The sequence below is a fragment of the Lampris incognitus genome, chromosome 19 (genome assembly GCF_029633865.1).
Source record: "Lampris incognitus isolate fLamInc1 chromosome 19, fLamInc1.hap2, whole genome shotgun sequence".
NCBI classification, from domain to species: Eukaryota; Metazoa; Chordata; class Actinopteri; order Lampriformes; family Lampridae; genus Lampris; species Lampris incognitus.
The window spans coordinates 33088502-33103415 of NC_079229.1; the positions used below are offsets into that span (position 1 = coordinate 33088502).

A 14914-nucleotide genomic window follows, 5' to 3' on the forward strand; every position below is an offset into this window, starting at 1 on the left:
TCAGGTTAGTTGGCTGGCCAATCAAGCACAGTAATACCATGATAGTTTTGGCACTGTGGACAGGTGCCAAGTCGTGCTGGAAAATGAAATCAGCATCTCCATAAAGCTTGTCAGCAGACGGAAGCATGAAGTGCTCTACAGTCTCCTGGTAGACGGCTGCGTTGACTGGGCTTGATGAAACACAGTGGACCAACACCAGCAGATGTCATGGCACCCCAAATCATCACTGACTGTGGAAACTTCACACTGGACATCAAGCAACTTGGATTCTGTGTCTCTCCACTCTTCTTCCAGACTCTGGGACCTTGATTTACAAATAAAATGCAACATTTACTTTAATCTGAAAAGAGGACTTTGGACCACTGACCAATGGTACAGTTCTTTTTCTCCTTAGCCCAGGTAAGACGCTTCTGACGTTGTCTCTGGTTCAGGAGTGGCTTGACACTAGGAATGCGACACTTGTAGCCCAGTTCCTGGGCACTTCTGTGCGTGGTGGCTCTTCATGCACTGACTCCAGCCTCAGTCCACTCCTTGTGAAGCTCCCCCAAGTTCTTGAATCGGCCTTGCTTGACAATCCTCTCAAGGCTGCGGTCATCCCTGTTGCTTGTGCACCTTTTCCTTCCACACTTTTCCCTTCCAGTCAACTTTCCATGGATATGCTTTGATACAGCACTCTGAGAACAGCCAGCCCTTTCAGCAATGACCTTCTGTGGCTTATGGGCTATTGTCAAGAGGAAGATTAGAGACACCAGACCCAACAATGCAGACGAGCTGAAGGCCGCTATCAAAGCAACCTGGGCTTCCATAACAACTCAGCAGTGCCACAGGGCTGACTGCCTCCATGCCACGCCGCATTGATGCAGTAATTAGTGCCAAAGGAGCCCCAACCAAGTACTGAGTGCATTAAATAAACATACTTTTCAGAAGGTCGATATTTCTGTATTATAAATCCTTTTTTTGATTGTCTTATGTAATATTCCAATATTTTGAGATACTGGATTTTTTATTTTCATGAGCTGTAAGCCGTAATCATCAAGATTAAAACAAAAAAGGCTTGACATATTTCACTTTATTGTGTAATGAATCTAGAATAGATGAAAGTTTCACTTTTTGAATTAAATTACGGAAAATAATGAACTTTTCCACAATACTCTAATTTTTTGAGATGCACCTGTATACGTTTGCTAGGATTATGGGTTTGTTTAAAAGTTTGCCAGGAACTATCACATACAGTTAGGTCCATAAGTATTTGGACAGTTACACAGTATTTGTAGTTTTGCCCCTGTACACAGTGGATGTGATATGAAGTATTTGGCATGTGATTGAAGAGTAGACTCTCGGCCTTAATTTAAGGGGTTGGCTAAAAATATAACATTAACTGTTCAGGAATTACAGCCATGGATATACAGGGTCACCTCATTTTCAGAGGCTCAAAAGTAATTGGACAAACAAACATAACTGTGATTATAACAATTATATTTAATGTTTAGAGGAAAATCCTTTGCAGTCATTGACTGTCTGAACTCTGGAACCATTGACGTCTTCAAATTCTGAGTTTCCTCCTTTGAAATGCTCTGCCAAGACTTAACGGCAGCTGCCTTCAGTTGCTGGTTGTTTGTTGGTCTTTTGGCCATTAGTTTGATCTTCAGCAAGTGAAAAGCATGCTCAATTGGGTTGAGGTCAGGTGACTGACTTGGTCACTGATGAATATTCCACTTTTCTGCCTTGAGAGACTCTTGGGTTGCTTTCTCAGTTTGTTTTGTGTCATTATCCATTGTGACATTTGGCTAAATCTGAGCAAATGGTATATCCTTATAAACATCACAATCCATCCTGCTACTTCTGTCAGTAGTCACATCATCAGTAAACACCAATGAATGACCAAGTTCCACTGGCAACCATACATGCCCATTTCATAACACCACCTCCACCGTGTCTGACAGATGATATGGTATGCTGAGAATCATGAGCGGTTCCTTTTGTTCTCTACACTTTTCGTCTTCCCATCCTTCTGGTACAACTTAATCATTCCTTCATCTGTCCAAAGAACCTTGTTCCAGAACTGGGTAGGTTTTTACGTAGATCTTTTTAAACACAGTCTAATCTGGCCTTCCTGTTCTTAAGTGACACCAGTGGTTTTCACCTTGTCGTAAACCCTCTGTATTTATTTTCATGCAGGCGTCTCTTAATTGTAGACTTGGTCAATGATACCCCTACCTCTCAAGAGTGTTTCTGACTTCACTAGATGTTGTGAATGTGTTTGTCTTCGCTAGGGAAAGAATTCTGCGATCATCCATTGTAGATGGGCTCCATGGTCTTCCAAGGCTTTTGGTGCTGCTGAGCTTGCCAGTGCATTCTTTCTTTTTAAGAATGTACCAAAATGTTGATTTGGCCGCTCCTGGAGTGTTTACTATCCATCTGATAGATTTCCTTTGCTTTTTCAGCCTAATGATGGCCTCCATCACTTGTATTGATACCTCTATGGACTTCATGTTGAGAGTTCCGATGAACAGCTACCAAATGCAAATGTAAATACTTGGAATGAGCTCCGGACCTTTGATCTGCTTGATTTGTCATGGAATAATGATGGAAAAGGTCTTACTTTCCCATAAAACCACTTGTTAGTCAAGTGTCCAATTACTTTTGATCCTCTGAAAATGGGGTGACCATTTATAAAACTGGCTGTAATTCCTGAACGGTTAATGCAATATTTTTGTCCAACCCCTTAAATTAAAGCTGAAAGTCCACACTTCAATCACATATTAGTTACTTCATTTCAAATCCACTGTGGTGGTGTACAGGGGTAAAATTACAAATATTGTGTCACTGTCCAAATACTTATGGACCTAACTGTATGTATCATTCGGATCAGCCACAACTTTTTCAGTTTCAAATGACATATCTTTGTGTATAATTATAGCAGTTCCCCTTGCCCTTAAATTAAATTTGGAATGAAAAACCTTCCCTACTCAGGTTTTTCAGATTTTGTTGGCATCAGCGTTACGAACATGTGTTTCTTGAAGAAATTATATACTCACGTTTAACTGAGAAAGGTGAGCTAGTACTCCGTTTCTTTTCACTTGGTTGTTTAGGCACCTCACATTCCAAGAGATCAGATTAAGCTTTCTTTTCCTAACCTTATTCATTAACGAGGGCAGTGGAACATATAGATTTGTTAAATCCAGGGAAGGAAAAGCTTTTTGCTTAACGAGAGATTGATTTATGTGAATATGGTTGAAGTTGTAATGGTAAACTTTACAAAATACAAAGCAAAAAACTACTTAAAGAAAAACAAAATTTAGACAAGAGTATACCCCCCCCTCCCCCCATAGCACTTACCCAAACTAAGCGCTATAAAGCCCCACATAGTACACAACCGCTTAAGATGCCTTAAATCTAACATTCTTGCATGCTGGCACTCCTCACTAAATGCCAGAAATGGAGGTGTGAACTTATATCGTCGAGAGAATAATAATAATTAAAAAAAAAAAACCATCCTTCACTATTAGTGGCAGCCCCCCCAGACATAGGAACTAGTGAAAATAAACATATCTAAGACTGGATCATGTCGTTGACAACAGTCTGGGATGGATGATAAACACAAATTACAATTGTGAACTGAAAAAGGCTGTCAAAGACTCAAAAAAATCTTATTTGCACTTAATGTAAAACTTAACAATATGATACAACAAACCACACAAAAACAGCATTTACCTTGCTTGGTAGCTTGTGTTTTCAGCCTTAGAAGCTAGTGAAAATAAACATCTATTATTGGCAACAGTCTGACTTAGAGAATAGGCACAATTTACAAATTAAATTATTTTCTAGATGACCACGAGGAAATGATTTTTTTAACCCATGCGCATATTGTGACGAACCGTCTGCACTTTAAAGGACAGGTAGCAGGCTATTTCTCCAGCGGGGGCCATATCTTCGCTCTCTGTACCACTCGGCACCTCCAGAGTCCTGCCGATATTAGCCTTAACAACGTATTCAACGGTGACTTGAACTCTTCAAAGAAGGTTGAATCAGTTCATCTTGATACATCGTTTATTGACAGATACGTTTCATCACTCAACTAAGTGACATCTTCAGTCTGAAATGACTGCAGGTATCCCCACCCTTATAAACAATACAGTGCCCAACGACTGAAACCAACGACCAGTTTCATATGCAAATATGGGTGTGACCATTAACTAGAGTTTCAAAGGCCATGTGTGCTATTCACAGAGGATTAGGAATTGTCGCAATCACAGCATTGTAAGATGGTGACAGGTGCATAATGACCGAACTCAACGACCAGTTTCATGTGAATATGGGTGTGACATTAACTAGAGTTTCAATGGCCTTGTGTACTATTCACAGAGAATTAGGGGATGTTGCAATCACAGCATTGTAAGATGGCGACAGATGTATAACGACCAAAACCAGTTCCATGTGCAAATATGGGTGTGAGAGTTTTGAGCATTGAGGTATCTAGAGTTTTGAGTATTTTTGGTGTAATTGGTAAATTAGAATGATTTTTGGTCCGTCTGTATGTGTTCCTAGCTGTGGTCCATGTGTGCTGACATGAGGGTTGTACATTACTGGCCAAGCAGAGACAAAAGGCGCAACTACAGATCTTCATTAGGGAAATTAATAATCATCTTATTTTTGATATGTAGGATCTACATTTTACATCAGTGACTGTGTTCCATTTCGGCTGACTTTTTTAAGGAAGTCCTCAATTTGGCAGTATTGGTGACAAGAGTATTTTAGGCCAGAGCTGGAAGTGGTTCTCTTTTCTTTTTTTTTCCCCAAGAAGATGAGATGTGATGTATATTCATTATGTCTGAGAGGATGTCATTTTGAACATGCATTTTGAAAAATTAACCCATCTATCCATTATCCAAGCCGCTTATCCCAATCGGGGTTGCAGGGATGCTGGAGCCTATCCCAGCAGTGATTGGGTGGCAGACGGGCAGACGCGCTGGACAGACCGCCAGTCCATCACAGTGCCATAATAATAATAATAATAATAATAATAATTTGATTTAAAATTATATTTTACTCCTTCAAAAATACTTCAGATTCTAGTTTCAAAATGTAAACATTCATCTTAACTTATTTTCTGGTTAACTAAAATGTGCAGTCTTCTACATATTGCAGATAATGAAAGCTTAATTTTTGAAAGTACAGATGAATCGGGTTTTTCACATCTTTCCTTTTTGATCTGGTTCAGCTTTGCTTTTCTCCTCATTTCCTCTGACAGATTTTGTTCTCTCTCTTCCGGTATCACTGTCCACTGAATATTGACAGAAAATGAACAGAGATAGTTTAACCTCCTGAGGATAAAGTGATGGTGCACTGAATCTCCATGCTGCATTTGCTGTCTATGTGCAGAGTGTGGCTTCATCAATGATGAGATCTTTGTGGAGCTGGTGAGTGCACTGACCCAATACAGTGACAATGAAGATGATGAGGAGGAGGAAGAGTCAGACTTCAAGGTTGACAAGATGGACCTGTGCGATGGAAAGGAGCAACCTGAGGACTCCTGCAAGGACCCCATCGTCAGCACTGAAAGTAAAGAGAATTCTGTAATCTACCAACACAGGGTTGGGGAGCTTCAAAACTGGTGCACCCCCCCCCAAAAAAAACCCCAAAACAAAACAATTCCAGCCTCAGTTTCAGTGTGTCATACTTAGACCAGTATACATCATGCTCATTTGCTGCAAACAAAACTAATTCCTGTAAAAATATCAAAATGGTGTGTGGTGCATTCTCAAACTGATCATGAAATTAAAAAGAATTCTAATTGTAATTTCTTCGATGTGTATTGTTGAAGCAATTAGGTGATTGATTAGTCAATTGACAGAAGATTTATCACTTTTGTTGGTAGTCGATTAATTGTTTAATTCAGGTAAGTAAAGTAAAAAGTAAGTAAAAATGCCAAATGGCTTCATAAATGCTAAGATTTGCTTGCCTCTCTTTGAATCATATTGTTGTAAAACGACAAAATGTCTAAAACTAAATGATTCAAAAAAATCTTTCGGTTATAAATGAAAATAATTGTTAGTGTCAGCCCAATGGGCATGCTGTTAGCTCTTTAGTTGTCTGCCAGTAACTTGCCAATGATAACAAGTCAATCCGTCCACACTATCCTTCCTTCCCGTCTTTCCCTTTTCCTTTTGGGCTGACCGCACAAGATTTATGTGGTATTGTACTGAGTTTCAATGCTTGGGTCAGCTGACTTAAACGGGTCTCGTGAATGTGGCTGCCCCAAGACTGAAGTGTGGACCTTAAATTCTATATTTACAAATGTTGGTCATAGTTATGTGTCTATTGTTTTCTTTTCAATCTTGCAGTCTTTCAGCAAAAAAAGCATGAAAAGAAACTTTATGAAAAACAAAACAAGACCCTGAGTGAGGTGATGTGTCCATTTGGAACCTGTCTTTACAACTCTGGCCTATTTTTCTCTTTCCAGTGAAGAAAAGTTCTGTTTATTTCTGATATTACCGAGAACTTGTTTGAAGAGGTTGTTTGCACTCAGATTGCAAGTTTACAACATCCCAAACCTTGGCCAACAAGCGCATATTTTCATTAGTCTAGCGACAACAGGCAGACTCATGATGGGCATTTCCCACAAGTATCTGCATCAGCAATACTATCTTTAAAAAAAGGTGCTGGACAGAGAGCATCCCATTCCTGTCAGTGAAACTTTTACAGCAGTTAAGACAAATGTCACTGAACAGATATTAGTGTGTTTTTAAGCCATTGCTAGTGAGGAAAACGCCTTTTTGTTTGTCATCCCTAGGCCGCTCCAGCAGCGACAGCACTAAGAAGTTTCCTTCTGACAAGATCTTTGAAGCTATTTCCTCCATGTTCCCCGACAAGGGCTCCACTGAGGAACTCAAAGAAAAGTAAGTGTTTGCTTATGTCTTTGTGTTTGTAGGAAATTGATTGAGGGGATGTTCTTGTATAGTAAGTAGACATATTTTAGGATTAAATCTTAGGCTTGGAAAACTGGGGTAAATTGATTTTAACATTATCAGGTCTTGGCAAGATTTTTGAAGTATGCAAATATGCCTAGACGTGGAGCCACATCTGCTGTGTCACTGGCATGGCTTCGAATCCTGCCAAAACTCGCTTGACTGAGTCTCCATGTCTACTTTCCCACTGCCCTAATAAGGAATATAAAGATACTAAGAGTACCTGCGCCAGAGCTATGGATGGGAAATATCTACCCATTTAAACAGTGAAGGTCTTGAATGGGTGTGGAGTTGAAAAGAAAAATACATTTGTTAATTAATGGGATGAATCACCAAATCGTAAATGTTATTTGTGTGTGTTTGTGTGTTTTAGGTACAAGGAGCTGACAGAACAGCAGCTCCCCGGTGCCCTCCCTCCAGAGTGCACCCCCAATATCGATGGCCCTAATGCCCGCTCAGTCCAGCGGGAGCAGAGCCTACACTCCTTCCACACCCTCTTCTGCCGACGCTGCTTCAAATACGATTGCTTCCTCCACCGTTAGTGCCCTAAATTTTTCCAGGGAAAGTGGACCTTAACATGCGTGGTCATCTCCAGCACTGCCCTGTATGACTCAACAGTTGGTTCTGTTGGCCACCAGAAGCTGAAATAATTTTCTGCTTCTAAATTTGCATTATTTTAAATTTTTGAATTTTAACTTGCTTATGATTCTTTTTTTTCTTTTTTCTTTTTTTAGTTGTGAAGCATTTTGCAAACCTTGTGTGATTATTATAAAGTTATTAATTGTGTACATTGGATGATTAAATAAAAAGTTATTAATTGTGGGCGGCATGGCTCAGGAGGTAGAGCGGGTCTTCTAGTAATCGTTCCTGGTTCGATCCTCTGTTCCTCCAGGGACCATGTCGAAGTGTACTTGAGCAAGACGCTGAACCCCTAACTGCTCCTGATGAGCAGGTTGGCGCCTTGCTTGGCAGCCTCCGCCATCAGTGTATGAATGTGTGTATGAATGGGTGAATGTGAGGCATATGAGTGGTCGGTAGACTAGAATAGCGCTATGTAAGCATGAGATAAAAATGCAGTCCATTTACCATTTACAAAACCTTAATTTATTTGTTTACTTATTTATTTGCCTGTCTGTTGACGTCTCCTTATCTTTCATGTAGCATTCCACGCCACTCCAAACACGTACAAGCGTAAGAACATGGAGAACCTGGTTGACAGTAAACCCTGTGGTATCGACTGCTACATGTACCTGGTGCAGGTGAGGAACCATGAAACAGTCATTGGTTCAGTAGGGGGAAAAGGTCAAAGTGAAGGAAATAAATCTGACTTGACAGAGAAGTTACAGAGGTACCTGTGTTTATGTAGTTGAAGATCAGTTGATTTGCTAAACACTTTGGTCTGTCTGGGGGATTTGGGCGGCCTCAGGTGGTGCAGCAGACTAATACACTAGGGTCTCATCGCTGAGGTTCAAAGCTTGAATCGCTGCTTTCTCAGCCAGGCATCATAGGGATCCTTGTGGGTAGTGTTGCTGGGTGAGAAGTCACTGTTACTGTGTTTTAATTGGTCAGGATGGGATTGTGAGAGAGTACCCAGCTGGTGTGGTGGGGGAGCGGGCCAAGACACCCTCAAAACGAACCGTGGGTCGTCGCCGTGGACGAGTGCCCAATAGCAACAGTCGTCCCAGCACCCCCACCGTTTCCTCGGAAACCAAAGACACAGACAGTGACCGTGAGGGCAGCAAGGATGATGAGCGAGACAATGAGAAAGATGATGATGACAAAAAAGATGAGAACACCAGCAGCTCAGGTACACACACACACACACACTCACTCACTCTCATTTTCCTAAGTGTCTCATTTGCCAGCCAAAAGACAGTGTCTTGCACTGACTGACACATAAACACCTTGCTCTAAGTTACCAACAATCCAAAATAGTCTCTAAACTAAGTGGGTGTGTGTTTGTGCATGCGTATATGTGTTTAGAGGGTAATTCACGATGCCAGACTCCAGTGAAGATGAAGCTGACGTGTGACCCTGAGGCGGTAGACTGGAGCGGGGCTGAGGCCTCCCTCTTCAGGGTCCTCATAGGAACCTACTATGACAACTACTGTGCCATTGCACGTCTCATCGGCACCAAGACTTGTCGACAGGTGGGGTGGCGTTTGTTTTTTGGCTTTCTTTCATTTTGGGTGATTGGCTTGATGGCTGTTTCCAGAGGTACAGTGGCTTGCAAAAGTATTCAACCCCCTTGACCATCATCACTAATTTCTGGATTATAAAAGATACTCACACATCTGTTCCTGAACAATATTATTTTTGTGAACCCATAAGCTCTAACAGCATGTTCCCAAAGCCAAAATCAGTTATGTTTCGCTGACTTTTTATTCTTCTTGGCAGAATTTGTACAGGTCTCGCAGGTTGGTGGGATGGCGTCTCTGGACTGCAATTTTGAGTCTGTGCCACAGATTTTCCATGGAGTTGAGGTCCGGACTTTGACTTGGCCACGTTCACCTTTTTGTCGCTGAGCCATGCCATTGTTGCTTTAGCCTTGTGCTTAGGATCACTGTCTTGCTGGAAGGGGAACCTTCTCCCAAGCTTAAGTTTTATGGTAGACTGCAATAGGTGTTCTTACAATATTTCCCTGTATTTAGCTCCATCCATTCTTCCCTCAGTTTGAACAAGGTTCCCAGTGCCTGCAGATGAAAAGCAACCTCATAGCATTATGCTGCCGCCGCCATGCTTCACTGTAAGGGAGGGTGTTTTTTAGGGCATGAGCAGTGTTAGGTTTGTGCAACACATAACGCTTTGAGTTTTGGCCAAAAAGCTCAACTTTCGTCTCATCTGACCACAAAACTTTTATCCACGTCCTAACTGGGTCTCTCATGCTTGGTAGCAGACTCCAAGCATGCTTTTATATGCATAGTTTTAGCAACGGTTTCTTCTTTGTCACCCTCCCATACAGGCCAGATTTATGGTGAGCCCATGATATGGTTGACTCATGCACATTTACTCCAGTTTCAGCCACTGACTCTGGAGCGCCTTCAAAGTGATTGCAGGATCATCTGTGGCTTTCTCACCAGCCCACTTCTTGCTCGGACACTTAGCTTTGACAGACGGCCTGTCCTACAAAGCATCTGGGTGGTGTGATGCAGCTTCCACTTCCTGACAATGGCTCCAACAGTGTTCTGTGGGAAATCCAAACACTTGGATATAGTTTTGTATCCATTTCCTGCCTTCTACATTTTAATCACTTTGTCTCTTACTTCAATATTATCAGGAATCAGGAACAATTTGTCATTTCATCTCATGTACTATGTACACAAAAGAAACGAAATTCCGTTTCCCCCAGCCCACAGCAGTGCAACACAAAAAACACATATCCAAAAGCTCCAAAAACAAGAGAGAACAAAGCAAAAAAACAAAAAACACAAACAGCCAACAAACAAACACAGTCCAAAAACCACACTGTCCAGAGCGAACACCAGCCAGGATGACTGTCGGAACTGCCAGTCTGCATGGGCTAGCAGTTAGCTTAGCCTGCCCCGCTTCCGCATCCTGTCAGACCACCCTCGGTGTTTCCTCTTCGTGCGCAGCTCTGGGCAGGGCCGTGGTCCTTGGGCCCATCGGATGCAGTAGACCAGGCTCCTTCAGCCGATCCAACGCTAGCTCTTCAGCCAGACACCAGTGACACACCTCCCCCGCACTCCACACAATGACACAAATGCAGACACAGACAAAAACACTGCACAGGCGACGCTAAGCAAGGCCGCTGCCACACCACCTTGGTGTTTCCTCTCGGGCAGGGCCATGGGCTAGCAGTTAGCTTAGCCTGCCCCGTTTCCGCATCCTGTCAGACCGCCCTCGGTGTTTCCTCTTCGGGCGCAGCTCCGGGCAGGGCCATGGTCGCTGGGCCCACAGGACGCAGCAGACTAAACTCTCCCAGCCAATCCAACGCCAGCTCTCCCAGCCAAGTGGAATCAACGATCAAAATAAAAATAAAAACTTCACACGATGACACAAACTTAGATGCAGACGTAGACGTGGACAAAGACACTGCATAATTGGTACCGGGTGAGGCCGCTGCAAACATGAATTCACCCCACTGTCTTCCCCCCTACTATGCTCTCCTTTGTCTTCATTTTCTGATGGTGTTCATGCCTGGCTAATTAACTTTACACAGAGTGCATTTTATACCCATAAACAAGACCGTTAACTTTAATATCTTACAGGTGCACACTAATTATGTCCAGTTGTGTTTACCTGAGTTTGTTTAAGGAGTAAGTTGTCATTTGTGTAAACTTGGAGCTTTCACAGCACAAGAGGTTGAATACTTATGCAAGCATTATATTTTGGTTTTTAATTTATTAATAACAAGTCAGCAAAACATAACTTATGGCTTTGGAAACATGCTGTTAGATCTTATGGGTTCACAAAAATAATATTGTTCAGGAACAGATGTGTGGGTATCTCTGATAATCCAGAAATTAGTGATGACTGTCAAGGGAGTTGAATACTTTTGCAAGGGAACGTGCTTGCCTGCGGTTCAGTGTTTTTCAGTTGGATTTTTTTTTTTTTTTTTACTTTGGAAATAAAAAATAAGTGAGGATGTTAGAAACTGGATATATGGCTTCTTTCTAAACAAATTTTTATGTAGGATGATTTGAATGGTTACAGGATGTGTTGCACTATGTGTTTGCTACCACCGAGAATCAGCTGTTAAACCGAAAAGTATGGGGTATTTTTCCCTGGTTGACCAGTTAGTGCTGATATGACAAATAGGCCTACACACACTTGAGTGCATGAGGTCTCATCTTTGTCTGAGCCTTCGCCAGCTATGGCTACCCAGAAACTCCACTCAGCCCAGACGTTTGCATCAATGTTTGCAGAAGCATATTTCAGCCATTTCACCATATTTTATCTCCCGACAGGTGTACGAGTTCAGGGTCCAGGAGTCCAGCATTATCGCCCGGGCACCTGCTGAGGATGAGGACACACCCCCTCGCAAGAAGAAGAGGAAGCACAGGCTGTGGGCCACTCACTGTCGAAAGATCCAGCTCAAGAAAGGTCAGAGGTTACTTTTATACCACCTGGTCGCAGGTTGTGGAGGAAGACAAAGGAAGGAGAGATGGTGGATTTAATCTAAATATGGTCATGTTCTCATATGGATTAAAGATTCTCTTGTGCAACAGTCGGTGCAGTGTAGTTTTTATTGGGCACAGGTGTCAGTGTAGGGTTTGTTTGCTTAACTATATTATGAAACCAGTCACCAGTCATTCTATCCCACTGCAGATGGCTCATCCAATCATGTGTATAATTACCAGCCATGTGACCATCCCCGCCAGCCTTGTGATTCTTCCTGCCCCTGTGTAACTGCACAGAACTTCTGTGAGAAATTCTGCCAGTGCAGCTCTGAGTGTAAGAAAAGACACACACCCTAGCATATTTCAACGAGCTACTAATGAGAACCTTAAAACAGGACTTTCCAAATCTTTTCGAACAATCAGGTTTTTGTGACGTTTCATTGTTGCGCTCAAAAATGAATTAAATATGCATTCACTGTCAGTGTGTGTTGAATTACCGGTGCATGCTCACATTGCGTTCCCCATCAAATGTACCCGCAGGTCAGAACCGTTTCCCTGGCTGCAGGTGTAAGGCTCAGTGTAACACCAAGCAGTGTCCGTGCTACCTGGCTGTGAGGGAGTGCGACCCTGATCTCTGTCTGACCTGTGGGGCTGCAGAGCACTGGGACAGCAAGAACGTCTCCTGCAAGAACTGCTCCATCCAGAGAGGAGCCAAGAAGGTGGCACACGTGCACCCAAACATACTCGCAACACACACACACACAGCTTATACATACACTCAGACCAAGGTATTCTAACAGGTCCTAAGTTTTTTTATTTTAACTTTCATTTCAACTATGAAACTAGTCTTAGCCTTTATCTCAATCTTAAATTTAAGATCTTAAGGTTGTTAGAGTGAAAGTATTGGATATTTTTCCCTGCTTGACCAATCAGCAGTGATGTGACATATAGACACGCAAGAGATTTTTTTTTTATATATATAAACAATTTACTCAGTGAAACCTAGAGAAGAAGTGATGCATGCTGACTAACCATTCACTTGGCCACTTCTGTTGAATCCCAACCCAGCTTCCTGTAGGGCAGGAAACTGTTTATTGTCTTCCATTTGTATTGTATCTGAAGGAAATTCGGACACTGCCATACCAGGAAACACAGTTATGTTGTCTGTAATGATAACATGAATAGATTACCTAAAATTTCTCTCAAAATGCGGTCTGAAGTATTTGATGGAGTTATTTGAAAACTAGCTTTGGTTTGATATACTTTAAATGACCAAAAAGTTCAGTGTGGTTAATTTCAGTTGGATTCTTAAATATTGTATTTTTTCATCATGTAACCAGATATTGTGATATGTATCGATATCCTTTAAAAGTCCATATGATGATTATTGGGATAATTTTCCATATTGCTCAGCACAAGTTAACTGCCACTTAGACTCTCCCTCTGTCATCTCTGGTTTCAGCACCTGCTGCTGGCGCCATCAGACGTGGCAGGATGGGGCATCTTCATCAAAGAGCCGGTTCAGAAGAATGAGTTCATTTCCGAGTACTGTGGAGAGGTAGGCCTCTGCTCCTCACTCTGGGTCGTAGGTACATTCACAGCCAATGGCTAGAAACATGTGAAGAGATTTGGCTTCTTGGTCCATGTCTGGATTTTCAAGGTTGCTACGCATGTCCAGAAATGACATGAAAATGAATTTGGTGGTCTTTGTGATTTTGAATGTCTTGGAATTGTACTAACAGTGTGTGTGCGGTAGTTTGGGAAGACAAACACAAAGAATTGAACAAAAGAAAATCGAAAATCTAATTTTATGATATACTATATATATATATATATATATATATATATATATATATATATATATATATATATATATATAGAATAGCCCTGTGATGGACTGGCGGCCTGTCCAGGGTGTCTCCCCACCTGCTTCCCAGTGACTGCTGGGATAGGCTCCAGCATCCCCGCGACCCGAATTCGGATAAGCGGCTTGGATAATGGATGGATGGATATTATGAATAACTTTCATCTTTAGATATAAAAAGCTGAAAGTCGTGTTGCCATGAAGCTATCAGCATACACGATTGTGAACTTAGAACCAAACCTGAAAAAAGTTTGTTATTTTTAGATTTGGTATGTGTGTTTGTTTAACCTATTTGGTAACCTTTGACCTTTGTGTTTGCAGATCATCTCTCAGGATGAAGCGGACCGCAGAGGGAAGGTCTATGATAAATATATGTGCAGCTTCCTCTTCAACCTCAACAACGGTAAAACACACACTTAGACACACACACACACAAAAATTCTTTAGTTCTTATTTGCTTTAAGTTGAAATGAGACAACATTCACAAACATTCAGAATCACACAATTGTTTGTGACTGAGTGCAGCTAGAAATACATGTTGTTGTGCACCTCCCCCCTGTATTCTCTGTTGGTGTTGCTCATACGGTTTCAATGGAGGATTTCACAGAAACACCATTTATAGAGATGTAAGAGATTTTCTATCATCTTCAACTTGCTCAAACAAACCAGTCCTTTTAATGAAAGTTGTGAAGTGTTTGTGTGTGTCAGTTGCGCTTTTCTGGGTTGTCTGTTAGTAAAAACATGATTCAGACGAGCTGACTTTAGCTCTGTTGAACTGCTGCTAAAGCGTCTACTTTAAAATGTTACTGTTAACTGTCCAGTCAGGATATGAGGTAAATAATATGTAATGTTAGATACTCAGCTGAAAATGTGTGGTCAATACTAGACCTACTTCTAATTACAAACTTAACACAATGATCACATAGTGTTTTTGGCCAGACTGTGCCCGTGGGCCAGCCCTGCAAACGCAAATGTCCCTGACTGACTGACTGAGTGATCAG

At 41.8% G+C, this 14914-nt stretch overlaps 1 protein-coding gene across 3 annotated transcripts in view; it reads left to right on the top strand.

Annotated features, from left to right (window-relative positions):
* The window catches only part of ezh2 (enhancer of zeste 2 polycomb repressive complex 2 subunit), a 31009-nt gene that overhangs the window by 9227 nt on the left and 6868 nt on the right, over positions 1 to 14914 (top strand). For all 3 annotated transcript variants that reach the window (XM_056299147.1, XM_056299145.1, XM_056299148.1), the window contains exons 6-16: positions 5383 to 5562; positions 6794 to 6899; positions 7342 to 7505; positions 8130 to 8227; positions 8538 to 8775; positions 8952 to 9118; positions 11897 to 12032; positions 12258 to 12383; positions 12590 to 12768; positions 13512 to 13607; positions 14235 to 14316. In XM_056299147.1, the coding sequence (XP_056155122.1) occupies positions 5383 to 5562; positions 6794 to 6899; positions 7342 to 7505; positions 8130 to 8227; positions 8538 to 8775; positions 8952 to 9118; positions 11897 to 12032; positions 12258 to 12383; positions 12590 to 12768; positions 13512 to 13607; positions 14235 to 14316 (1572 nt within the window). The remainder of the gene's footprint in view (positions 1 to 5382; positions 5563 to 6793; positions 6900 to 7341; positions 7506 to 8129; positions 8228 to 8537; positions 8776 to 8951; positions 9119 to 11896; positions 12033 to 12257; positions 12384 to 12589; positions 12769 to 13511; positions 13608 to 14234; positions 14317 to 14914) is intronic.